Consider the following 27,916-nt stretch of genomic DNA (forward strand, 5'->3'; position numbering starts at 1 on the left):
GGAGAGAGAGAGTGTTATCAAGTAAGTGGGTGCAGAAAGGAGGCCTTTTCCTGGGCCAACTTGGGGGTGCCAGGGATGGAAACTGGTACCTTCCCCATGCAAATTAGATGCTCCAGAGCTACCTCAGCAGTCTAGTTAGGCTTTAGATCAAGCTCCCTTTCACCCTACCTGTGGCGGCAACAGCAGCAGCAGCAGCAGGTAGTTTGAGGTGAGGAGCGGAACTGAACAGAGCCAGCAGGTCTATGCGCCATGCTGCGAGCCCCTGAAATGTTTCCACTGTTGCCTCCCACATCCCATGTGCTATCGGCAGCCCTGCAGCTCTGCGGGTGAGTTGTGTGTGTGCGAGAGAGAGAGTGTGTGTGCGTGCGCACGAGTGAGTGTAAGCAAGGCAGCAGCAAAGGGAATTAGCCAGCCGTGAAATTGCCGATTACAATAGCCGGCCGAGCCAATGGTATGTTCCTGGCCTGAGCTGGCAGATGAGTCCCCAGCACACCTTTTCAGGGAAGAGTCACTGTTCCATGCAGCAATGGGTAGCCTGGATAGCTCAGTAGGAAGCCTGGATAGCTCAGTTATAGAATCATAGAATCATAGAATCATAGAGTTGGAAGAGACCACAAGGGCCATCGAGTCCAACCCCCTGCCAAGCAGGAAACACCATCAGAGCACTCCTGACATATGGTTGTCAAGCCTCTGCTTAAAGACCTCCAAAGAAGGAGACTCCACCACACTCCTTGGCAGCAAATTCCACTGTCGAACAGCTCTTACTGTCAGGAAGTTCTTCCTAATGTTTAGGTGGAATCTTCTTTCTTGTAGTTTGGATCCATTGCTCCGTGTCCGCTTCTCTGGAGCAGCAGAAAACAACCTTTCTCCCTCCTCTATGTGACATCCTTTTATATATTTGAACATGGCTATCATATCACCCCTTAACCTCCTCTTCTCCAGGCTAAACATGCCCAGCTCCCTTAGCCGTTCCTCATAAGGCATCGTTTCCAGGCCTTTGACCATTTTGGTTGCCCTCCTCTGGACACGTTCCAGTTTGTCAGTGTCCTTCTTGAACTGTGGTGCCCAGAACTGGACACAGTACTCCAGGTGAGGTCTGACCAGAGCAGAATACAGTGGCACTATAACTTCCCTTGATCTAGATGCTATACTCCTATTGATGCAGCCCAGAATTGCATTGGCTTTTTTAGCTGCCGCGTCACACTGTTGGCTCATGTCAAGTTTGTGGTCAACCAAGACTCCTAGATCCTTTTCACATGTACTGCTCTCAAGCCAGGTGTCACCCATCTTGTATTTGTGCCTCTCATTTTTTTTGCCCAAGTGCAATACTTTACATTTCTCCCTGTTAAAATTCATCTTGTTTGTTTTGGCCCAGTTCTCTAATCTGTCAAGGTCATTTTGAAGTGTGATCCTGTCCTCTGGGGTGTTAGCCACCCCTCCCAGTTTGGTGTCATCTGCAAATTTGATCAGGATGCCCTTGAGTCCATCATCCAAGTCGTTGATAAAGATGTTGAATAAGACTGGGCCCAAGACAGAACCCTGTGGCACCCCACTAGTCACTCTTCTCCAGGATGAAGAGGAACCATTGATGAGCACCCTTTGGGTCCGGTCAGTCAGCCAGTTACAAATCCATTTAGTGGTAGCAGAGTCAAGACCGCATTTTACCAGCTTCTTTACAAGAATATCATGGGGCACCTTGTCAAATGCCTTGCTGAAATCAAGGTAGACTACATCCACTGTGTTCCCTTCATCTACCAGGCTTGTAATTCTGTCAAAAAATGAGATCAGGTTCGTCTGACATGACTTATTTTTCAGAAATCCATGCTGACTATTGGTGATCACAGCATTCCTTTCTAGGTGCTCACAGACTGTTCGCTTAATGATCTGCTCCAGAATCTTCCCTGGTATTGATGTCAGACTGACTGGGCGGTAATTATTTGGGTCCTCTCTTTTCCCCTTTTTGAAAATAGGGACAACATTTGCCCTCCTCCAGTCTGCTGGGACTTCGCCTGTTCTCCAGGAATTCTCAAAGATGATTGCCAGTGGTTCTGAGATCACATCTGCCAGTTCTTTTAATACTCTTGGATGCAGTTCATCTGGCCCTGGAGACTTGAATACATCTAAACCAGCCAAGTATTCTTGTACTATCTCCTTAGTTATTCTGGGCTGTGTTTTCTCTGCTGAATCATTTGCTCCAAATTCTTCAGGTCGGGCATTGTTTTCTTTATCGGAGAAGACTGAGGCAAAGAAGGCATTGAGGAGTTCAGCCCTTTCTGTGTCCCCTGTTTGCATTTCACCATCTTCTCCTCTGAGTGACCCCACTGTTTCTTTGTTCTTCCTTTTGCTACGAACATACCCATAGAAGCCTTTTTTGTTGCTTTTAACCTCTCTAGCAAGCCTGAGTTCATTCTGTGCTTTAGCTTTTCTGACTTTGTGTCTACACGTTCTGGCTATTTGTTTGAATTCCTCTTTGGTGGTTTCCCCCCTTTTCCATTTTTTGTACACATCCTTTTTTAATCTTAACTCAGTTAAAAGTTCTTTAGATAGCCACCCTGGCTTCTTTAGGCACCTTCCATGTTTCCGTCTCATTGGTATTGCCTGAAGTTGTGCTTTTACTATCTCCCTCTTAACAAACTCCCAGCCATCATGAACTCCCTTTCCTTTTAGTATTACTGTCCATGGGATCTCACCCAGCACTTCCCTAAGTTTTATGAAGTTGGCTTTCTTAAAGTCAAGAAATTGAGTCCTAGTATGCTTGGCTGCTCCTTTCCGTTGTATAGTAAACTTCAGAAGAGCATGATCACTTGCGCCTAATGATCCTTCCACTTCTACCCCATTAACCAGGTCATCGACATTGGTTAGGACCAGATCTAAAATGGCTGTTCCTCTTGTTGCTTCTCCCACTTTCTGGACAATGAAGTTGTCTGCAAGGCCAGTGAGGAATCTGTTTGACCTTATGCTCTTGGCTGAGTTTGACATCCAACAAATATCTGGGTAATTGAAGTCCCCCATTACTACTATCTCCCTTCCTTTTGCATGCTTGGCCATCTGTTCCAGGAAGGCATCATCTATGTCCTCCGTTTGGCTTGGGGATCTATAGTAAACTCCCACAATGAGGTCACTATTATTCTTCTCTCCCTTAATTTTGACCCAAATGCTCTCACTTTGGCTTTGAGGTTCAAAGTTGGTTAGACCATGGTGCTGATAACACCAAGGTTGCAGGTTCGATCCCCGTATGGACCAGCTGCATATTCCTGCATTGCAGGGGGTTAGACTAGATGATCCTTAGGGTCCCTTCCAACTCTACAGTTCTGTGATTCTGTGATTCTGGGTTCAGAGGAGGGCTGTGAGGTTTGGGGGCTTCCAGCTCACCTGCGGGAGGGAAGAGGAAGAATGCCGTTTGGCACCCGATGGACAGAGGGAGTTGTGTGGGAATGCACAGGTATGCTGATCTTCAGAAAGAAAGCTAATAAACAGAAGAGCGGTGTAAATGACCTGTAAGAGCTGTGCTGGATCACACCAAAAGCCCAGCATCTCACAGGGGCAAGTAAGATCTGAGTGCAACTGCCCTCCCTTGCAATAGCTAGAAACTAGTACAGTGGTACCTTGGTTGTCAAACTTAATCCGTTCTGGGAATCCGTTTGACTCCCAGAACGGTTCAAAAACAAAGGCACTCAATCGGAAGCCATGGACGTCCAGAAAACGTTCGCAAACCGGAACACTCACTTCTGGTTTTGGGGCGCTTGGGAGCCAATTTGTTCAGCAGCTAAGCCGTTTGACAACCAAGGTACAACTGTATATAGAGACGTACGGGCTCTGGAGGTGACACGTGGCCATCATAGATAGCTGCCATTGATATCCCTTATACTACTTTAATTTAAAAACCTGTTTTTAACTGTCTTTTATGGGTAATTTTAATGCCTTACTCTTTTTGCCAGCCACTTAGAGGTTTTATTGCAATCAAACGATCATATACCTTTTGTTAAATAAAGAAATCCTCCATGAATTCAGCTAAACCCTTTTTAAAGGATTGAACCTTATAGCATTCAACACTTAGCAGAGGGACATAGACACACATTTCTTACCTCTTTCCATTGTAGGAAATGTCAGTTTATTCTTCCTGTTTCCTTCCTGTTCTTTACCCAGTTACTGATCCAAAAGTGGACCTGCTGTCTTATATCATGGCTGCTAAGCATACTCAGAAGTTTTTGGCAAGAGACTTGCCTTGCAGGGGGTTGGACTAGATGACCCTTTGGTCCCTTCCAGCTTTACAATGCTATGATACTATGACTTTACTGAAAGCTTACTGAAAGTCTTTTTAAAAATAATAATAATAATATTTATTGCTTTTTGAACAATTTAAACATTGAAAAACCAAACAAAAACAGAAAAATAAAAACCAATACAATACAATACAATACAATAAAAAGACACTACATAACACTAAACACATTAAACTAAACTAAACCAAACAAAACAATTTAAAACACTCAAACAATTTCAATATCTTTCATTCACTTGTTTCACCGACCTCCTCACACCTCCCTTTTTGTATTCCACTTCTGCCAAATGTTTCAGCAATTCCTTTCCATCTTCCTCTGTTATCTGTCAAATAATTATCTTAACACATTCTAACCTTATTTTACTTTTAAAATTCCATTAATCTATTTATACTTAAGTCCTTATAACATTTCTACTAAAGCCATATAACATCATTCCAACATTTTAACATTCATTAATTTTGCAGTATTTCTGTAAATAATATTTAAACTTCCCAGTCTTCTTCCTCTGACTCCTCTCCCTGGTCTCGGATTCTGCCAGTCATTTCCGCCAGTTCCATGTAGTCCATCAACTTCATCTGCCATTCTTCCTGGGTGGGTAGATCTTGTGTCTTCCAATACTTCACAATAAGTATTCTTGCTGCTGTTGTTGCATACATGAAAGCTTACTGAAAGTCTTGCGTACACAGGGGCTACTGCATTCACACACCTTCCTCCCACCCACATTTGACACTCTGAAAGAACTTTAAAAGGCTAGCTGGGGTGTTTTTAGATGAGGGTTCATTCAGATATCTCAAATGGGTTGCTGGCACCAGTTGTTTGTTTGTTTTTAAACTTACTGGATTTCCCCCAGAAAGCGTGAATCTGGATTAAATGAAGGGTGAGGGTTAGGGACAGGAATAGGGACTGTCATTTTGATGCTGATGACATTGTGTGGATACTGCAAGAATTTGGCATGCATGAGGAATACTCATCCGACAATAAATATCCACCTAGAAGCACCTTAAAGTCTTACCCTTGCGGAAGCCATGCTGCTTCTGCTCAGCAAGACTTGTTCTTCCATACAATTGGCAATTCTACCTTTAATAATGCTATCTACCAGTTTTCCTAGAACTGACCTGAAATTTCCGGGATCCCACCTCCATCCCTTTTTCACAATTGGTGTTATGTTAATCATTTCCCTGTCCTTGGTTATGGAGATTGTTTTTCAGGACAAGTTATACCTTTCTGTTAAAAGATCAGCAATTTCACTTCTTTTATGAACGTACAGACCTAGTGATTTGTCCTTTTTAAACTTGTCAATGGGACGCGGGTGGTGCTGTGGGTTAAACCACAGAGCCTAGGACTTGCCGATCAGAAGGTCAGCAGTTCGAATCCCCGTGACGGGGTGAGCTCCCGTTGCTCGGTCCCTGCTCCTGCCAACCTAGCAGTTCGAAAGCACGCCAAAGTGCAAGTAGATATATAGGTACCACTCCAGCGGGAAGGTAAACTGTGTTTCCGTGCGCTGCTCTGGTTCACCAGAAGTGGCTTAGTCATGCTGGCCACAAGACCCAGAAGCTGTATGCCGGTTCCCTCGGCCAATAAAGCGAGATGAGCGCCACAACCCCAGAGTCGGCTATGACTGGACCTAATGGTCAGGGGTCCCTTTACCTTTTAAACTTGTCAATAAGACTTCAAACTTGTCTCTTGTCACCGCTGTTTATCTCAGTTCCTCTGATTCCTTACCTATGGAACTTAGTTCAGCCATCGGAATCTGCCCTACTTCTTCCACAGTGGAGACAGATGCAGAGAATTCGTTCTGCTTCTCTGCATTCTCCTTTTTCTAATACCCAGTATTTTTCCTGTAGTCTGAAACAGACCCCATTATACCAGAAGGTCCTACGTCATCTAAAATCAAGAGAAGCCAAGCAATGTGGTTATCACATGGTAATAATCATACAGGGGAGAATTGATTTAGATGAACAATTGATGGCCCTTTCGTATTGTAATGAATGCATCACAGACTAACATTTTCCCCATCGACAGCCACTGCCTGCTGATTACATGGCTGTTGTTGTTATTTTAAAGCTCAGATCCATATATGTTTGCAGGAAAGGGAGAAATCTTTATTTCCTGTTCCCTATGGCCTGGTTAGAACTAATTGAAAAGCGAGTGTTCTGTGAAATAGTTCTTCTCACGTGGAAGATCTGAATTTGCTGTTGTGAGTCAAGTTAACTGCCCTTTCGTTACGTTTGGCCTGGCCTAGTCATTGACGGCAGGCAGTGGATAGTAATAGCTGACCGGAGAATTATGTGAAAATGATACACAGGTGGTATTTAACTCCGAGTAGGTTGGCTAAGAGGTATAGAGCAGAATCGGATATGTGTTGGAAATGTAAAGAAATGAAGGGAACGTTTTTTCGTATGTTGTTGGCCTCGTAAAAGGTAAAAGAATACTGGGAAATGATCTATAATGAGTTGAAAAAAATGTTTAAAATACCTTTCCCAAAAAGACTGGAATCTTTTTTGTTGGGAATAATCCAAGTGTCAACAAAATGTATTTATGTATGCAACAACGGCGGCCTGAGTCTTGATAGCCCAAAAATGGAAAGTGAGGGAGGTCCCAGGCAAAGAGGACTGCCAAGTTAAGATGGCAGAATATGCAGATCTTGCAGGTTTAACATATAGAATAAAAGAGCAAGAAGAACACACATTCAAAGAAGACTGGAAAATATTTATTGAGTATATGGAAAATAGCTGTACACAGCTGAAAACGCTGGCAGCATTAAGATAAAGTCAACAGTGTAATTAACGCCTGAGTGATGTAAAAGTGGATAACTGATTAATATAGTTATAGCAAAATATGCAGGAATGAAAGATTAAGAAAACGAAACAAGGAAAGAGAAGGTGGGATGTCATTGGATATTTAACAGTATGTAAAATGTTTATTTTCAGATGTAGAAACGGAAAACGTAATAAAAATTATACATACATATGTGGGTTAAACCACAGAGCCTAGGACTTGCCGATCAGAAGGTTGGTGGTTCGAATCCCCGCGATGGGGTGAGCTCCCGTTGTTCGGTCCCTGCTCCTGCCAACCTAGCAGTTCGAAAGCACGTCAAAGTGCAAGTAGATAAATAGGTACCGCTCCGGCGGGAAGGTAAACGGCGTTTCCGTGCGCTGCTCTGGTTCGGCAGAAGCGGCTTAGTCCTGCTGGCCACATGACCCGGAAGCTGTACGCCGGCTCCCTCAGCCAATAAAGCGAGATGAGCGCCCCAACCCCAGAGTTGTCCGCGACTGGACCTAATGGTCAGGGGTCCCCTTTACCTTTTACTTTTTATGTTTCACTGCCCTGTTTGAAATTAGCCAGGTGCCAGGCGCATTTGGCAACTACAACTACGTGGAAATTTCTGAGCGCCAGCCAGGCTGGCGACCACAGTTCAAAAACCTCTGTCTTAGTCTACTGTTAGTAACCTCCATATCGTTAATACCATTTCCATTTCCACTGTTTGTGTTTCTCTTTCTTGTACTGGGACAAGGGAATTGTTGTAGGAGTTAAGCAACAGAATCATAGAATTGTAGCATTGGAAGAGACCCTGGGGATAATTGGAGAAGAAATTAAAAAGGAAGACCAAACACTTTTCCAATATGCAACAGTGGCTGCTAGAACATTAATAGCACAAAACTGGAAAACATCAAAAATCCCAACTATTAATGAGTGACAATCTAAACTATTTGATTATATAGAATTGGCAAAAATGACACAGAAAATAAGAAACCAAAAAGGTACAAAGTTTAATAATGAATGGAATAAATTTATGACATACATTGAAACAGATGTAAAAAATTTAAAAATCACAGTAGGCTCGATATAACGCTTGCGACGTAAAGAGTTTTAAGAAAATGAAACTGCAGATAGAAAATCTTTTGTAACATATTCCGAAACCGAGATGAAGGGAAGTCAATTATTGTTGTGTGATTTAGTTATTTGTTACTGTAAGTTTAATTTGTTGGTGTTTTATGTTATGTAATGTTTTTCTTTCTTTGTTTGTTTCTTTTTTTTTTTGGTGCTTTGTTTGTCTTTTTTGTTGTTTTAATGTTTGATGTTGTATAATGAATTGAAACTAATAAAAATCATTGGGGGGGGGGGGGAGGAAAAGACCCTGCCCTTTAGTCCAAGCCCCTGGTGAAAAGACATTCAGTTGTGGCGACCACAACCTAGATTTAAGGTGCTATTGGGCGCCTTTTTTTCTGTACCCAAGTTTCTAGCCCTGTTTACTGGAATAGGCAATAAGGACAAGACTATCGGCAGCTGCTAGTCAGGATGGCTGTTTGCTGCTTCCAGTACCAGCAGCAATGTGAATACCAGTTCCCATGTGCTATTGCACCCATATCCTGGTGGTGGGCCTTGCAGGAATCATCTGGGTGGGCAGTGTGTAAACAGAATGCCGGAATTAGATGGTAACTTTTGCTCCAATACTCCAAATATATCTAAAACAATGGGAGAAATTGGAAGGATATCAGAAGAGAAGCCAGACAGGGACTGGAAGGATACTTGCAAAACCATATCGAAAAATCAGAACTCCTATTAGAATAAACAAGTTCCGTTTAAAATACTGAAATACTAAATAAGATGGATTACAATGTGTAATAGAAAAAGGAGCATGAAATTAGGTTACAGGTGTGTGAAAGAAAGTAATAGAAGTGGAAAGAAATTGCAATTGAGTAGATTGGAAGTCTTAACACAAAGGGTGAGGGGTGGTGGATGGTGGTGGGAAAAGGAATTATCTGTGGGATTGAGTGTAGGTATGTTTGAATATTTTTAAGGATTGTATAAAATGTATGTTTGTATGCTTGTATATTTGCAATATGTGTGTATTAATGCTGAATTATTTTAACAATAAAAACTAAAAAAAAAAAAAAAAGATGGGAGCTTTTGCGTGATCTAGCTGGGCTCTCCTTGTGTCGTTAGCAATGCCTGCCTGCCTGCCTGTGTGCTTGCTTCTGTGCCCCTAGAATAACTGCCCAACCTATGGAGGCACCGTAAGTTGCTCTCCTCCTCCAAAGGAAACATTTGGCGCTGTTACCGGAAAAATCCGAGGGCTCCCTTGGACAAAAAGTAAAGACACCAACCAGAGTAAATTGGAGCAAATCAGCAGCCTGTAGGCTTGGCCTTTATTGAACTGTTGCAGCAGGGTGTTCCCCTCACTCGCAGGAGAGAGGAAAGGCCCAGAAAAATGGTGTGCAAGACCTTATAAAAACTTTTGAAATTCCCCTCCTCTAGGTCAAGCCCACCCCCAGAAGCATCATGCATACATTACAGAAAGGAGGGGTTGAGGGAGGAGTTGTGGTGGGAACCTGAGTGTCCTGTCACCTGGCTGGTTCCCTTCTCCCCCTCCCCATGAGTCATTTTCTCAAGACAAAAGGTAGTCACAGTTTCGTGCCCCCTGAGGGAAATCTGATCATGCTGAATCCACTCCCATATGCAAGTTCTTTGTGATTTTGATTGTCTTCTGTCTGGGATCATCAGGGTTGGCATAGCAACTGGGCAGGGCTCCTGTGGATGTGCTGGGATGGTGAAGGGATTATGGCGCCCTGTATCAAACCTTCCCCATTTTGTAGTCTTTGCTTCATGGAGTAAAATAAAAGTGGAACAGTGCAAATCCGATGTATGGTTGATTTTCTATGAAATTATAACAAAAGTGTAGCGTATGTAGTGTGTGAGTGTGAGTGTGTGTGAAGTTTGTACAAACTGAATGATGGGGGGGGGGGTTTCTGCTACAGGTGCAAAGGCAGCCTTGAGTTTTCTCCATTGCTTGGGGGGGAAGGGGGAAGCGCAAAACAAGACGACTCAGCCTTTGCTGTGCGAAATGTGAGTTTCATTTGTATCTTCATAGTGAGTTATAGTCAAGAAGATCTGCATTCCACCACCACCCCGAGCCTCAAGAATATAGCAATGCTCAATATTGTTGGCTCGTATCATTGCTCCCCCCCCCCCTTTTTAAAAGCCATTGTAAAACATATTATCATTAAAACGGAACATATGAAGGAAAGGGTCATAATTCTGTAGCAGGACACATGTTTTTGAAGCAGAAGGCACCAAGATCTCCAGGAACAAGACATTCACTGCCTGTAGAAAACATGCGGTTAGAGAAAAGGGGTCAAGACTAACTCTCACCCAGAGATACTACAGTGGTACCTCAGGTTACATATGCTTCAGGTTACATACGCTTCAGGTTACACACTCCGCTAACCCAGAAATAGTACCTCGGGTTAAGAACTTTGCTTCAGAATAAGAATGGAAATCGGGCTCTGGCGGTGCGGCAGCAGCAGGAGGCCTCATTAGCTAAAGTGGTGCTTCAGGTTAAAAACAGTTTCAGGTTAGAAACAGACCTCCGGAACGAATTACAGTGGTGCCCCGCAAGACAAATGCCTCGCAAGACGGAAAACCCGCAAGACGAAAGGGTTTTCTGTTTTCAGAGGTGCTTCGCAGGACGAATTTCCCTATTGGCTTGCTTCGCAAGACGAAAATGTCTTGCGATTCTTGCGATTTCCCCCCCCTCCCCAACCCCTTTTTCTGAAGCGCTAAGCTGCTAGTAGCCTTTTAGCAGCTAATCCGCTAATCCCTTAAGCCTTTAATAGGCGTTAATAGCCCTTAAACTGCTAATAGCGCTAATCCGCTAATGGGCTTGCTTCGCAAGACGAAAAAACCGCAAGACGAAAAGACTTGCGGAACGGATTCTTTTCGTCTTGCGAGGCACCACTGTAAATACTTAACCTGAGGTGCCACTGTATAGGTATGTGATGGAAGGGGTGTGTGTGTTTGTGTGTTCCATCTTGTGAAGTTCAGACACAACCTGACCATCTTAGTGACAAGTCAGGCCTGCATGCTACGGACCTGAAAGCTTTATAGCAGCTCATGTTCTTGGCTCTTGGAATCACTTGCATCCCAGAACCAAGAGGATTTGTGGGCAGTCAACTCTTGTCAACCTGCCTGCCGTTTCATCTTCCACCATCTGGCCCCGGGGGGTGCAGGGAACAGAGAATTGGTGACAGCGCCCCCATTGAAACTGGTCCAGAGAGGGCCTCCCTTTATCTTTTATGCTGGCTCCCCTTGCTGCAAGGTTGTTGTTATTTTCACTGGAGGCTCCTCCCACATTCTCTCTTCTGGCCTATCACTGACACTTCCTTCACCTGTCAAAGCTTGTCATCTCATCCATAAGGACTAGGAACCTGTTCTCGTCTTTTGAAGTGAAGACTTCTCTGGAATGTGATGGGTGCTCCATGGCATCCACAAATAAAGTCCAGGGAATGTCGGGAGGTGGGAGGCTGCGGGCAACATCAAATGCCTCTGTGAGCAGAGCCTGCTTCCTCCCCATAGCTGTCAACCTTCCTTTTTTTTTGCGGGAAATTCCAGCGCCATTTCCCGCTGCTATCCCAGATTGTTAGATATCCCGTAGACTGTCCCCGCGATAGGTGAGGCTGCTAATCCCTTATTTTCGAGGCTCCCCAAGACAGATGAGGCTGCTAATCACCTCCAGAATGGATTATTGTAACTTGCTCTACATGGGGCTGCCCTTGAGACTGATCGAGAATCTCCAGCGGGTGCAGAATGCCGCTGCGAGACTCCTTACGGGGTCCTCACTGCGAGATCACATTCACCCGGTGCTATACCAGCTGCACTGGCTCCCGGTGGAGTACAAGATCAGGTTTAAGGTCCTGGTTTTAACCTTTAAAGCCCTATACGGCCTAGGATCCTCGTACCTACAGGACCGCCTCTCCTGGTATGTCCCACAGAGGAACTTACAGTCTTCAAACAAAAACATCTTGAAGGTCCCAGGCCACAGAGAAGTTACGCTGGCCTCAACTAGAGCCAGGGCTTTTTCGGCTGTGGCTCCGATCTGGTGGAACGCTCTGCCACAAGAGACTAGGGCCCTGCGGGACTTGACATCTTTCCGCAGGGCCTGCAAGACAGAGCTGTTCCACCAGGCCTTTGGCCAGGGCACAGCCTGACTCCCTCCTTTGGCAATCTTCACAGAATTCCAGCCCAATGGTTGCCATCAATTTGATTTGAATTAATTTTTTAATGAAATGATTTTTGAATGTTGTATTATTTTATTGTTGTTAGCCGCCTTGAGCCCGGCTTCAGCTGGGGAGGGTGGGATATAAATAAAATTTATTTACAGTGGTACCCCGCAAGACGAATGCCTCGGAAGATGAAAAACTCGCTAGACGAAAGGGTTTTTCGTTTTCTGAGGTGCTTCGCAAGACGGATTTTCCTAAGGGCTTGCTTCGCTAGACAAAACGGCCCTGCCTCTCGTGTCATGGCGACGGTCACTGCACGCACGCACGCTTCCCCGCTCCTCTGGCTCCCTCCCACCTTCCGGCTGACGGCCGATCTTCCGGCTGCCTCGCGCCGCTGCCCACCCCCCTCGCGCGCTCCCCTCAAAGAGCCGTTGCCGCCAGCAGCCAGCGTTGCAGCCGGAGTCGCGCTCCTGAGCCCCGCCGCCCTCCAGCAGCCGCATTGCGCGGTGGCCACAACACGCGGGTGAGTCTGAGGTATCGGCTGCGGCAGCTGTCCTGCTTCTCCCTGCCCCTCCCCGCCGTTGTCAGTGTTTAAATGCAGTGGTGCTTCACAAGACGAAAAAACTCGCACAACGAAAAAACTCACGGAACGAATTAATTTCGTCTTGCGAGGCACCACTGTATATTATTATTATTATTATTATTATTATTATTATTATTATTATTTTCGAGGCTGCTGATCCGTTATTTTCAAATCTGAAAGTTGACAGCTAGGTTCCTCCCCCTTCCTAAAACAATGGGAGACGTGTCTCTCTTGACTTCAGAGCCACAACCCACTCCTTGTATACGGCTCCCTGCAGCCTTGCTACCCTTCTCTCTCTCTCCCCGCCCCCCCAATCTCAGTTAATTACATCCTCCAAATGGCCCCCCCAGCCTGCTGCTTCCTGCCTTGCTTAAGCATGCCCTGAACTGCAGCCATGGTTCTGTGGAGGGGGGTGGCTGGGTTGCAAGGAGGGCAGACAAGCTAAGTGTGCAACGGATTAAGGAGGAAAGCCAGACACCCCTCCTGTTTTCCCTTTGTTGGATACAGTGACCCAATTTAGGAACTCTGTCTGTGCCCCCCCCCCCCCGATCCTCCAATTTGATTCTGCATTGTGCTTCAGTCAACCCAGGCTGTGAGCACAGTAGCACATAGCAGCTGTATCACCTGGGGGTGGGGAGGGTCCATTTTTCTCTTTTGTAGTCCTTTTTTTTTTAATTCTAGCCCTAGAACCTGGGGGACGCGGGTGGCGCTGTGGGTTAAAGCCTCAGTGCCTAGGGCTTGCCGATCGAAAGGTCGGCGGTTCGAATCCCCGCGGTGGGGTGCGCTCCCGCTGTTCGGTCCCAGCGCCTGCCAACCTAGCAGTTCGAAAGCACTCCCGGGTGCAAGTAGATAAATAGGGACCACTTACTGGCGGGAAGGTAAATGGCGTTTCCGTGTGCGGCTCTGGCTCGCCAGAGCAGCAATGTCACGCTGGCCATGTGACCTGGAAGTGTCTTCAGACAGCGCTGGCCCTTGGCCTCTTTGAGTGAGATGGGCGCACAACCCTAGAGTCTGTCAAGACTGGCCCGTACGGGCAGGGGTACCTTTACCTTTTACTAGAACCTGGGAGGGTGTAGAAATAAGCAACTGCACAGAGGGAGACCCCTCCCCCCCGGGGGGGGGGACACTGTTTAAATCACCTAGTGAGAGGAGTCCTTTGTTGCCCATATTCTTTGCTAGATCACCAGCATCACTTTCTGGCAGCCAAAAGAGCAGCATCCCATGAGATCAAGGCAACAACAACAACAACAACAACAAACAACAACAACTTATTATTTATACCCTGCCCATCTGGCTGGGTTTCCCCAGCCACTCTGGGCGGCTTCCAACAGAACACTAAAATACAATAACCTATTAAACATTAAAAGCTTCCCTGAACAGGGCTGCCTTCAGATGTCTTCTAAAAGTTTGGTAGTTATTTTTCTCTTCGACATCTGGTGGGAGGGCGTTCCACAGGGCGGGTGCCACTACCGAGAAGGCCCTCTGCCTGGTTCCCTGTAACTTGGCTTCTCGTAGCGAGGGAACCGCCAGAAGGCCCTCGGCGCTGGACCTCAGTGTCCGGGCAGAACGATGGAGAATGTCTACTCAGTTACTCTGCTGCCCCTTTCCCACTGCTCAGAACAAGACTTGGGTTTATAACATGGTGCCCTCTGCCGTTGGACTCCCAGCTCCCACCAACCCTTGCTGACCGGGGCTGATGGGAGTCGGAGTCCAGCAACATCTGGAAGACACAGTGTTAGCAACCCCTGTGCAGCATGTTTGCTTTATTTGTGTTTAGCAAACACTGAGTATTGAACCATCCCACATATCAGCTGGTGTGTGAGGTGTGTGTGTGTTCATGTTCATCATGCTTGGATTGGCTGTGCGCTCCAGTTGCCTCTGGGAAACTGGCATGAGCAGCTGAACCAAGCAGGATTGATGGGTTCGATGGTGCTTTCTGCAGGGGTTGGCTGAACCCATTGAACCGAGCCATCAGCTGCCATCAGGATGGTGTCACCTGATTGACACGTGGGGTGCTTTCAGAAAAATGGCTGAGCAGGTCAGATTGGAACCCCTAGTAGCCCAAGACTGCCCCATGGGATGAAGGTTCCCCACTGGCAACAATGAAGAAATCATGGGAGAACGACAGGATTGCATGAAAAGGACTGTGCCACCTCTCTCTATGTTTTTGGTGGTGGTTTGAAGATCAGAAATGAGTGTCCACGTGGCCTAAGCAAAGTTGCAATGCAGACTTAGAATAGGGATCAGCCTCCAGGACGAATTTACCGTATTTTTCGCTCTATAGGATGCACTTTTTCCCCTCCAAAAATGAAGGGGAAATGTGTGTGCGTCCTATGGGGCGAATGCAGGCTTTCGCTGAAGCCTGGAGAGCGAGAGGGGTCGGTGCGCACCGACCCCACTCACTCTTCAGGCTTCAGGAAGCTATCCGCAAGACTTGCAAGCCTGGCGGCAGGTCCCGCGGGCTCGCAAGGCTTGCAGGCAGCAGGCAGCAGCCCAAAAGCTCGGGGGACAGCGGGGAGGTGCAGCGCCGCCACCCCGCTATTCCTCGACCTGGTCTGGAGGACGGCGGGGAGAAGCAAGCTTGCTTCTCACCCCCCCCCCCCGCCAGCTCCACAAGCTCGGGGCATAGCGGGGAGGCGGAGTGCCGCCACCCCGCTATTGCCCGACCTGATCTGGAGGCTGGCGGGGGGCGGGGAGAAGCAAGCTTGCTTCTCCCCCCTGCCAGCCCCACAAGCTCGGGGGACAGCAGGGCAAGCCGCTGCCCCACGGAGGCTAGAGAGGCTGTCCCTGAAGGCAGAAGAGGGAGACGGAGCGCTCCGTCTCCCTCTTCTAGCTTGGGGATGGCTGCGCAAACCTGGGGGGAAAATAATTTTTTTCCCCTTGATTCTCCCCCCCCCAAAAAAATAGGTGCGTCCTATGGGCCGGTGCGTCCTATAGGGCGAAAAATACGGTATTGTGTAGAGCACAAAGCAGTAGAAAGCAGGCTCTGTTGAGTAACGGTGATTTTCCTAAGGCTGCTTCGAGCTGCTTCATGTGTTAGGTTTTCTTTGCACAGAACATTGGGAAACGGTGCAAAACTTGCATGTAGAGTGACAGGTGTGGCACACCTTCACAATATCCTTGCCAATGGCCTTCCTAGTACAGTGGCTAAAATTTAGGAGCAAACTTCTACGATGGGCTACCTGTGGCAAGGAGTTTCCAAGAGAAAGGTACCATTCTGGAGAAAGCCCTGGATGTCAGGTCCATCCTCTGAGCCTCAGACAACAGGGGCATATATATACTTGATGAACTTAAGGTACAAGGAGTGCCCAGGATCCAGACTGGGAATTTGTATTATATTACATGTTGCATTGTGGTAGGCATGATGGGAAGCCACAGCCAACTGTGGTCTAAGCCACAGAGCCTAGGGTTTGCCGATCAGAAGGTTGGCAGTTCAAATTATCATGATGGGGTGAGCTCCCGTTGCTTGGTCCCTGCTCCTGCCAACCTATCAGTTCAAAAGCACGTCAACGTGCAAGTAGATAAATAGGTACCTCTCTGGCGGGAAGGTAAATGGCGTTTCCGTGCGCTGCTCTGGTTCGCCAGAAGCGGCTTAGTCATGCTGGCTCCCTCAGCCTGTAAAGCATGCAACCCCAGAGTCATCCACGACTGGACCTAACAGTCTGGGGTACCTTTACCTTTACCTACTGTAGCATCTATACACAAGAAAAAAGGCTTTGCGATGCTACCATGATGTATAGTTTCATGAGGATTTCATGAAAACTCAATGTGTTTTTTAACCTGTTACTTTCTGGTGTGCTTTGAGCATAGGCAGCACCTGCCATGAACCGTCACTCTTAACTCCTTGAGGAAAACTCATCCCCATCTCCTTTACCTCTTTTTAAATCTTCCCCTGTCTTGTCTCATCTTCCTGCTTAAATGACTGAAAATAGAAGGCTGGATTTTTAATAATTCCGCAGAGGCCCACGACTGTAACAATAGGGACATAATTGAATTATTCAAAGCCGCTTTTCTTCCCAACAGTTTTGTGCCACTCAAAGGTCTGACGTTAAACTTTGAAACGTTCTTCTAATTTTGCTTATCTTTCTATTTCATTCTCTGCTTATTGTTACTGTGCTAGATCAGGGATGGGGGCACTTTTCCTCAGCCTAAGGGCCACATTCCCTTCTAGGGAACCTTTTGAGGGCCACATGGCAGTGGGGGGTCACTTAATAGGGCTAGGTGACATACTGATTATCCTCCCAAACTGGTTTGAAGTCCACATCGTGATATCGGTTTCACCATTTTTGACCAGGCAGTACATCACAAATCATTGTGGGTGGGTTGTGCAAAAATCACAACGTGAGGAAAACCGCGAAGTCAGCCAGTTGCCTCTACATAGCTCCATCGTTACTTCAGGCATTGTGATACATCAGTATATCGCAATGTTTAAAAGGTAAAGGGACCCCTGACCATTAGGTGCAGTCGTGACCGACTCTGGGGTTGCAGCGCTCATCTCGCTTTACTGGCCGAGGGAACCGGCGTTTGTCCGAAGACAGCTTCTGGGTCATGTGGCCAGCATGACTAAGCCGCTTGTGGCAAAACCAGAGCAGCGCATGGAAATGCCATTTACCTTCCTGCCAGAGTGGTACCTATTTATCTACTTGCACTTTGAGATGCTTTCGAAATGCTAGGTTGGCAGGAGCAGGGACCAAGCAACGGGAGCTCACCCCGTCGTGGGAATTCAAACTGCCGACCTTCTGATCGGCAAGTCCTAGGCTCTGTGGTTTAACCCACAGCACCACCCGCATCCCTTATCACAATGTTTAGCTGGTGATATATCACAATGTTGAAAACCAGATATCGCCCAGCTAATGTAATTTTTACCTTTTGTACAGTAGGCTACTTTTTATACATGCACGCCCCTCTGTATCTTCCACCCATGCAGGCAAGAGTCAACATCAGAATTCGAGAACCGCTTCTGTTAGCTAATGGCGGGGGTGGGGGGCAGGGAGGGAGTGCCTCCACAGGGGAAGCAGAACTGTAAAACAATCCCCAGTAAAGTCATCGCTAGAGAGAGATTGGAACTTGGGTCTCCCACATCCAAAGCTCACCCTCTGCCCACTGGCCCTCCGAGCTAGGGCCAAACGACACAGATACAGTGGTGCCCCGCAAGACGAATGCCTTGCAAGACGAAAAACTCGCTAGACAAAAGAGTTTTACATTTTTTGAGTCGTTCCGCAAGACGAATTTCCCTATGGGCTTGCTTCGCAAGACAAAATGTCTTGCGAGTTCTTGTGAGTTTGTTTCCTTTTTCTTAAAGCCGCTAAGCCGTTAATAGCCGCTAAGCCACTAATAGGCACTAAGCCGCTAATGGGCTTGCTTCGCAAGACGAAAAAACCGCAAGACGAAGAGACTCGCGGAACGGATTAATTTCGTCTTGCGAGGCACCACTGTATAGGGAGGGTGCTGTTGTGCTCTTTGTGGCCTTCTGGTCAGCCACCAGCAGAACAGGATGCTGGAATATATGGGCCACTGGGCTGGCCCAGTGTGGCTTGGCCTGTGTTAAGCTTGCCACTTAAGTTGGAAGGGAAAGCAGCTGTGTGGGGCCCTGGTGTGGGTCCTTGTCTTGCTCTTTATTTGGGCCCAGCGCCAGATGTTTGCCAAGCCCCATCCTCTGACCGCTATTGGGGGCACGTCATTCTCTTTTTTATATACTGTATATAATTTTTATTACATTTTCTGTTAGAATACTCGTTTAAACACCCTTAAAATATCAGTGACTTCCCTTCTTCTCTTTCCATGGTTCATTTTGCATATCATAAAATCCCTGCATGTTTTACATAAACTAAACCACTCAGTATTCCATTATTACATCCATCAAAACTTATTTACACTGTTGAATTTATCTTAATGCTGCCCACGTTTTCAAGTGTACACAATTCCCCCCATTTTCACTAAACACTTTCCAATCTTCTCTAAACATATGCTCTTCTTGTTTTTCTTGTTCCATGTGTTAAGTCCGCAAGCAGCGCATATTCCATCAGCTTATGTTGCCATTCTTCTTTAGTTGGGACCTCGCTCGTTTTCCATTCTTGGGCAGGGGCAGGTCATTCTCCGTGGAAAGCCAGCCTTGAGCCACATGACTCCCTAGGTAAAGGTAAAGGGACCCCTGACCATTAGGTCCAGTTGTGGCCAACTCTGGGGTTGCGGCGCTCATCTCGCTTTATTGCCCGACGGAGCCGGCGTACAGCTTCCGGGTCATGTGGCCAGCATGACTAAGCCGCTTCTGGCGAACCGGAACAGCGCATGGAAATGCCATTTACCTTCCCGCTGGAGCGGTACCTATTTATCTACTTGCACTTTGACGTGCTTTCGAACTGCTAGGTGGGCAGGAGCAGGGACCAAGAAACGGGAGCTCACCCCGTTGCGGGGATTCGAACCGCTGACCTTCTGATTGGCAAATCCTAGGCTCTGTGGTTTAACCCACAGCGCCACCCGCGTCCCTACATGACTCCCTACCTCCTTTCAATATCAAAGTTAGCAACTTAAGCCCACATGTTTAAGGTAATGCCAAGCACCAACAGGCCACTCCATCCAGCTGAGAGCTTGCTCCTAATTTCCTTTACCAATTGACTAATCCAGTCATTGGCTACCCTGCTTGCTTGCTTTCTCTCTGCACCCTGCCCCTTTCCTCCTTTGTTGCTGTGTTCTTAGCAACGGGATTCTGCTTCTGTTGGGATACGTGGCCAGAGACCCAGTAGTGACCTCTTGCTCTGCCCCCCCCCCCAGCTGACAGGAATCCACAGCAATTTCCTTGTACAGGCATATATCCCTAACCTATCATTAATACTTCCTGCAAGCGAGCTTGAAATATTGATGCTAATTGCTCTCCTTGCCAGCACATTAAGCAGGCAGCACTAACGAACCAGGCTCACTTCTGTGGTGTGCTGGTGGTGGTTTCTTAAATAGAGGAGACCTAATGGATCGGCAGAGCCTAGGACTTGCCGATCAGAAGGTCGGCGGTTCGAATCCCTACGATGGGGTGAGCTCGGTACCTGCTCCTGCCAACCTAGCAGTTCAAAAACACGTCAAAGTGCTAGTAGATAAATAGGTACCACTCCAGCAGGAAGGTAAACAGCATTTCCAGGCGCTGCTCTGGTTCGCCAGAAGCGGCTTAGTCATGCTTGCCACATGACCCAGAAGCTGTACGCCAGCTCCCTCGGCCACTAAAGCGAGATGAGTGTCGCAACCCCAGAGTCGGCCATGACTGGACCTAATGGTCAGGGGTCCATTTACCTTTAATGGACTCTTGGCTTAGAGATGGCTGGTGTTACCCAGAATCCTCTTTGTTGTAGTGATGGTTTGTCATGATTGGTACTCCTACAGGCCTGAGTAGCTTCCATGAAGTCTCAGCAGCGGGGTCCAGGAAGCCTGTAGCCAATAAGCGAAGACCTCCCTGACTCTCCTATGCTTTTTTCCTTGCAGGGGGAGCTGTTAAGCCCATGTCGCTGCGACGGGTCTGTCCGCTGCACCCACCAGCCCTGCCTGATTCGCTGGATCAGCGAGAGAGGTTCTTGGAGCTGCGAGCTGTGCTACTTCAAATACCAGGTCTTAGCCATTAGCACAAAGAATCCCTTGCAGGTAAGCACCGAAACAGCCAAAGCCATACCCTACAACATTTCTCTGATGAAAATTTTACTATTTATACCCTGTCCACCTGACTGGGCTGCCCCAGCAATTCTGGGTAGCTTCGAACATAACAAACAAACAATAAAACATTAAACATTTTTTAAAAAACGTCCCTATTCAGGGCTGCCTTCTGATGTCTTGTATAGCTACTTATCTGCTTGGTTCGGGGGTCACATAATTCCATACCCTCTAACATATCTCCAATGAAAATAAGGACGTCCTAAGGAAAAGCGGGACATTCTGGGGTCAAATCGGAAACCGGGACTGCTTCTGTAAATCTGAGACTGTTCCTGCAATATAGGGACACTTGGAGGGTCTGCTAAAACCCTGGTTGGTGAATTATGTTTTTACCAGCAGGCCACATGTTCCAGGGAGGAGGGGAGTCAACAGCAAAGCATGGCAGATGATGCGCATGTGTGTGAGCCCACATACACATCTAGGCCTGCCAAGCAGTCTTAACTACCTCAACAAAGATTCTGATGGCCACACATTCCTCACCCATTGTGCTGTGCTGTGTACATTTCACCTGGTGAAGCCTTTATTGCGCTTCAGCAATTCTCCACAAACTGAGGGTATGACTTTGGAAGCACTCAGTGCGCCCCCTGTGATTGCACATTGGAGAAACCTGTTTGCCGTTCTCAAGCCTTCCTCAGTAAGGAGATTAGTAAGTTCTCAAGGAACCTGAGGATATATCCTGCAGCACATTCCAAAAACCACTATCCTGTGGCATCCCGCCCCCCACTCCCCGTTCTATTCCCATTATCTGGTTTGGTCACAGGGTGTGGAAAGGAAGCCATGGGAAACAGCAAGCATGGGGAATAGTCCTAGGAGTAGACCCATTGAAATTGATGGGTCTAAATTAGTCATGTCTATCAATTTCAGTGCTCGCTTCGGCAGCACATATACTAAAGTCTATCAATTTCAGTGGTTCCTTTCTGAACAGGGTTAGCACTGGCTACAACCCTTGGAATTGGCCGTAAATAATAATAATAATAATAATAACAACAATAATAATAATAATACCGTATTTTTTGCTCTATAAGACTCACTTTTTCCCTCCTAAAAAGTAAGGGGAAATGTGTGTGTGCGTCTTATGGAGCGAATGCAGGCTGCGCAGCTATCCCAGAAGCCAGAACAGCAAGAGGGATTGCTACTTTCGCTGCGCAGCGATCCCTCTTGCTGTTCTGGCTTCTGAGATTCAGAATATTTTTTTTCTTGTTTTCCTTCTCCAAAAACTAGGTGCGTCTTATGGTCTGGTGTGTCTTATAGAGTGAAAAATACGGTAATAATAATGATTGTTGATGATGATGATTGATGATGATGATGATGTATTTTTTATACCTTGCCCATCTGGCTGGGTTCCCCCAACCACTCTGGGCAGCTCCCAACCCCCTTAAAAACAGAATAAAACATAAAACATTAAAAACTTCCCTAAACATTTGTATATTTGTAGCAGAATGATTTTTGCCAATGCCCAAGCTCTCTGTATTGCATTTGTTGTGCATCGACACCCTAAGATTCTGCACCCCTCGGCCTCATGGGAAAACCCCATCTTGGCTTGTTCTGCCCATCCTTTGGCAAAAGCACCCTACCGGCATTCGCTCCCATGTGCTGTTTTTCCTCCCCGCCCCCAGTGGCAGGCGATTTCCCTGACGGTGATCGAAAAGGTACAGATCGCAGCCATCATCCTGGGTTCCCTCTTCCTCATCGCCAGCATCTCGTGGCTCATCTGGTCGTCGCTCAGCCCCTCGGCCAAGTGGCAGCGGCAGGACCTCCTCTTCCAGATCTGCTATGGGATGTACGGCTTTATGGACATCGTCTGCATAGGTGAGTGAGTCCAGCCAGCCAAGCCTGCTTCCGTTGCTTAAAAAAAACAAACGGGAGGCTTCCCCCTGTTTTGCTCTCTCCGCTAGCATGACCCCTGCAGCTTGCTGGATGCAGGGAAAAGGAAAATCAATGCTTCGTCCGCTCTGTGATTCCCTTGTGGAACTCGATGCAAAGGAATTTGATGGTAGATTTCAGGAGATTTCTAACCATTAGGAAAGGCCAGTTCTGAAGTAGTGCCTCCTGGCAATAGTCTTGGCAGCCCAGTAACACAGGAAATGAGATTAGGATGGAGAATGTATGCTTCTATTGAGGTCAGAAAGCAGCTCTCGGTAGACAAGTTTTCTTGCATCCTACTTTTGCTTGAGATTGTAACGATTAGCCACCGTGTGTTAAAATCTCTTTCACCCACCTTCCCCAGCCCCTCTGGCGTTATTAAATTGCAGAGCTGTTTGTATTCCTGGACATCATGCAAGCCTATTGTTACCGCGTTCAGAATTTGTCAACCCAAAAATCTAAGTAAATCATATATACAGAGAGGGAGAGTTTAAGGATGTGGAAATGGTAAATAGTTACCAATATCTCAATGGGTCTCAGGTGCAGAGCTGGGAGGGGCTGAATGAGATTTCCTTTGGGAAGGACGTGGGCTCTAGTTCTTTGCTTTGCTATTTGCTATATGGGGTGCAGGTGGCGCTGTGGGGTAAACCACAGAGCCTAGGGCAGGGGTCAGCAACCTTTTTCAGCCGTGGGCCAGTCCACCGTCCCTTAGACCATCTAGTGGACCGGACTATATTTTGAAAAAATAAATAAATGAATTCCTATGCCCCACAAATAACCCAGAGATGTATTTTAAATAAAAGCACACATTCTACTCATGTAAATACACGCTGATTCCCGGACCATCCGCGGGCCGGATTGAGAAGGCGATTGGGCCACATCTGGCCCACGGGCCTTAGTTGTCTACCCCTGGCCTAGGGCTTGCCAATCAGAAGGTCGGCAGTTCGAATCCCTGCGACGGGGTGAGCTCCCGTTGCTCGGTCCCAGCTCTTGCCAACCTAGCAGTTCGAAAGCACGTCAAAGTGCAAGTAGATAAATAGGTACCGCTCTGGCGGGAAGGTAAATGGTGTTTCCGTGCAGTGCTCTGGTTCTCCAGAAGCGGCTTAGTCATGCTGGCCATGTGACCTGGAAGCTGTACGCCGGCTCCGTCGGCCAGTAAAGCGAGATGAGCGCCGCAACCCCAGAGTCGTCCGCAACTGGACCTAACGGTCAGGGGTCCCTTTACCCTAGGGGGAAATATACAAAACGAACTGTATCGGTGTTCTTAATTTGCATAGTTTATATAGGGCAATGAATGTATACATACATTCTAGACACAGAATTTTCAAGCCCCCAAACTCAGCCCCAGAACCTTTATTCAGAGCCTGGGACCAGCCCCATGCCTGGTAATGATATTGTGGAGAGTGGTTTCTGAGCCTCTGCAGAGTGCCTTGCTTTCGCCACTGATGGCCAGTTGCAGCTTGCCTGAGAATAAGAATAAAAACCTGAGAGGAGGGAAGTTTGGCTTCCCTGCTGAAGTTAGCCCCAGCACCTTTTATTTTAGAAATTAGCCACTGCTTCTGTGGGAACCATTTGTTTTCCTAGAACAGGAACATAGGAAGCTGGCTTTATACTGAGTCTGCCCACTGGCCAATCTACCATTGTATCCACAGCTTGCCAGTCGCTCTCCAGGGTTTCACGCCGGAGACATTCCCTGCCCTGCTTGGAAATGTCAGAGATTGAATCTGGGACTTCCTACATGCTCTGCCAGTGACCTGCATCTTTCCCCTATAAGTGGCAGGGTCAGTCAAAGCTTAGAATGATTACAGCGCATTGCAACGTCTCGCCTATCCACACACACAAACATCCCAAGGTGCTTGGAGGTGTTCGGAAAATCATTTGGAAGCAGGAAAAAGAAAACACACCCACACTCTGAACACAGGGGGAAATGACAGCAAGTTGTAAGACGTAGGTCTCCACAGATCTGTATGGGTAAAATGTTGGAATTGGCTCTTAGCGCAGGCTTAACAGGCACAAACCAGCCAGCAATGAAATGTTAACAAAAGCCTCAGTGTAGCCTTATTTGAGTTCACCGATTGGGTCTGCGTTGCTCCGGGACAGGAGGAAGGAAGTCAAATGACACTGAGGTTGGTTCGAAGAAAGAGTTTATTCTGCTCTCCGGATAGCAGAAGGCACTTGCGTGATCAAGTCCACAGCAAGTCCAAAGAAATGACAAGTTTCATGCAGTATATATATCCTCCAGGCACCCTCTCCCTCCTTCCCATATACAGTGGTGCCCCGCAAGACAAATGCCTCGCAAGACGGAAAACCCGCTAGACGAAAGGGTTTTCCGTTTTGGAGGTGCTTCGCAGGACGAATTTGCTATGGGCTTGCTTTGCAAGACGAAAATGTCTTGCGATTCCTGGGGTTTTCCCTCCGCTCCCCACCCCCTTTTTCTAAGGCACTAAACTGCTAATAGCCTTTTAGCAGCTAATCCACTAATCCCTTAAGCCTTTAATAGCCGCTAATAGCCGCTAAACCGCTAATAGCGCTAATCCACTAATCCGCTAATGGGCTTGCTTCACAAGACGAAAAAACCGCTAGACGAAGAGACTCACGGAACGGATTTTTTTCGTCTTGAGAGGCACCACTGTAAATCCAACCATGTAAGCCTATGTACGCAGGTTGACATCACATATGTTCTTGCTCTGGTATTCTTAACCATTAAAGGGAATTCCTTCCTATACTTCTGACCATAAAAGGATCTTCCTCTTCCTACTCTTATCTTGGAGGAAGAGGTCGTCATCTCCGAGAACGCGCTTTGGCGTTGTTCCGGACTTAGGTCTGTGCATCTTTTGTGATCAGCACATACGATAAGGTACAGATGTGTCTTTCTCTGTTCTGCTGGTGCAGTCAAGGTCATCCCTGCCGTCACAAACTGATAAAGGAGAGGGCTCTGAGCACAGCCGGGTTTTTGTTTATACATTGACTCAGAGCCCAAGTTAATGGGTTTTAGCTAAGGAAAAATAGGGATTTTGGTGCAGTTTCAAACTGCCTGCACAGTCAGTTTTGGGAAACCCATTCTTTCATCAGGAGGCCACAGGCTTTAGAAACCCAGCTCTCCTCTCTTAAGGTTTCTAGGTCTCACGGCTACAGAGTTGAGTCTTGAAAATGGGATGGCAAAAATTGCTGAAGGATCTGAAACCGTGAGACAGCAGAAGCCCAGACCCATTAAGTAGCTCAAGGGCCAATAGCAGGATTTAATTTAAAGGGGAAATAAATGTTAAGGTGTAAGCCACAAATTGTACTTTGACGCACACCACACAAAGTGGTAACACAAATTACAGTGGTGCCTCGCAAGACGAAATTAATCCGTTCCGCGAGTCTCTTCGTCTAGCGGTTTTTTCGTCTTGCGAAGCAACCCTATTAGCGGATTAGCGCTATTAGCGGTTTAGCGGCTATTAGCGGCTATTAAAGGCTTAAGGGATTAGCGGATTAGCTACTAAAAGGCTATTAGCAGCTTAGTGCCTTAGAAAAAGGGGGTGGGGAGCGGAAAAAAACCCCCAGGAATCGCAAGACATTTTCGTCTTGCGAAGCAAGTCCATAGAAATTCGTCCTGCGAAGCACCTCTGAAAACGGAAAACCCTTTCGTCTAGCGGGTTTTCCGTCATGCGAGGCATTCGTCTTGCGGGGCACCACTGTATATCAATTGCCCAATGCCGTAATACACAAATTAGTCCCAGGCCTCTAACTCATGCAGTGTTTCTGTAGTGACCCTTGGAGCTAATATCCTCAGAGGAATTATCTAGGCTGGCATGTCATAGTGTAGTTTACTAACCATCCAGGCCTCATCCTTTCCCCAATCTCAACCTCAGCACAACCTTCTGGATCCATCTGCCCCCTCACTTCTGTTTCCCCTCTTGCGTGCCAAGCCATATATGGTGATATCAAGTGCAATAAGCCAATCATCGCCCTCTAAATCCCTGGGTGATTTACATAACACAATTCCAGTACTTTTAATATTCAACATGATGATGAGTTCGGGGGGGGGGGGCAGAGAAATAATGCTTCAATAACCCCTGGGTGGGGGGAAATTGGGAACTCAATTGAACCCATTGTAATGATGATGTGTCAAAGGCTATACGTAGCATAGCAAACTGCTTTTCAGAACCAGAGACTTGGAGGCACAGCCACATTCATTTCGTGGTGCATGCATCCATTTACCGTATTTTTCGCTCTATAAGACGCACTTTTCCTCCTTCAAAAATTAAGGGGAAATGTGTGTGCGTCTTATGGAGCGAATGTAGGCTCCTTGGCTTCAGCAATAGCAACGCAAAGCCTCCGAAGCGCAGAGGGAGAGCTCCCCCCGCGCTCCAGAGGCTTTGCGTTGCTTTCGCGTTGCGCTTCGGGGGCTTCAGGCAGCTATCCGCAAGCCTTCGGAGCGCAGCAGGAGTTTCCGCTGTGCTCTGAAGGCTTGCAGATAACAGCCTGAAGCCTGGAGAGCGAGAGGGGTCGGTGCACACCGATCGCTCTAGCTCTCCAGGCTTCGCTTCGCTGAAGAGGCGCTGCACAGTTTTCCCGCTCTGCACAGCACCCCTTCAGCGAAGCGGGAGGAGAAATGGAAGGGGCTCCGTTTCTCCTCCCACTTCGCTGAAGGGGCGCTGCGCAGAGAGGGGGAGAATTTTTTTCCCCTGTTCTCCCCCTCTAAAACAAGGTGCATCCTATGGTCTGGTGCACCCTATAGAGCGAAAAATACGGTCAATATCTATGGTGTTCTGTGGGGCTGCCTGTGGCCACCCATTCAGGGGATGGGCCAGGCCCTCGCTGGCTGCAGCATCAGATAGTCCCAGACCATTCAATGGCGCTGGTCACACACATTCATTTAATTGTGTCTTCCCGTGATCTCTGGACGTTTGGACCTGACTTCCTTTCTGAGCGAAGATGTTAATCCAAGTGCCAGATTTATGTTTGTTTTGCGTGTTTGTGTTTTGAAATAGTTCATAAAATACCTTGGGAATGAAGCCTGATTGCTGACAGAATAAAGTTTATGCTTCAACAGCATGGGAAAGATGGGAGACAACTGCTTACAGCAGACGTCCGTGTTGGGCTCAATATGGCCTAGTTGCCATAGTGCCATAAAACCCCTAAATCTGCCTACCTCGATCGGAGCACGCCAATTTTACAGGTTTTCATGCACAATCTGTCCCCAGTAAAAGCTGTGAGCAGCTAAGGAAATTGAAGGATGCCTGCCCAATTCAGACCAAAGTTCCACTTTAGTCTGCCATTCTGTTTGTCACAGTGCCAACCCAGATTCTTCCACTGAAGCTCAGAAGCAGGGCATGAAAGAAGTAATAATAATAATAATAATAATAATAATAATAATAATAATAATTTATTATTTGTACCCCGCCCATCTAGCTGGGTCTCCCCAGCCACTCTGGGCAGCTTCCACAAAAACCAAAAATACACTAATATGTCATACATTGAAAACTTCCCTGAAGATGTCTTCTGCCTTAAGA

General features: G+C 47.1%; 1 protein-coding gene and 1 long non-coding RNA gene across 2 annotated transcripts in view; one reads left to right on the forward strand and one right to left on the reverse strand.

Moving 5' to 3' along the window:
• LOC310671749 overlaps positions 1-27,916 on the reverse strand; it is a 180,354-nt gene that overhangs the window by 119,344 nt on the left and 33,094 nt on the right. The gene's annotated exons all lie outside the window — the stretch shown is intronic.
• Positions 1-27,916, forward strand: part of MARCHF9 (membrane associated ring-CH-type finger 9) — a 52,926-nt gene that overhangs the window by 16,734 nt on the left and 8,276 nt on the right. Inside the window, exons 2-3 of the mRNA XM_083427889.1 lie at positions 20,334-20,489; positions 22,172-22,364. Coding sequence (XP_083284015.1) covers positions 20,334-20,489; positions 22,172-22,364 — 349 coding nt within the window. The remainder of the gene's footprint in view (positions 1-20,333; positions 20,490-22,171; positions 22,365-27,916) is intronic.

Source organism: Podarcis tiliguerta (assembly GCF_965153285.1).
Source record: "Podarcis tiliguerta genome assembly, chromosome: 2".
In the NCBI taxonomy this organism is placed as follows: Eukaryota; Metazoa; Chordata; class Lepidosauria; order Squamata; family Lacertidae; genus Podarcis; species Podarcis tiliguerta.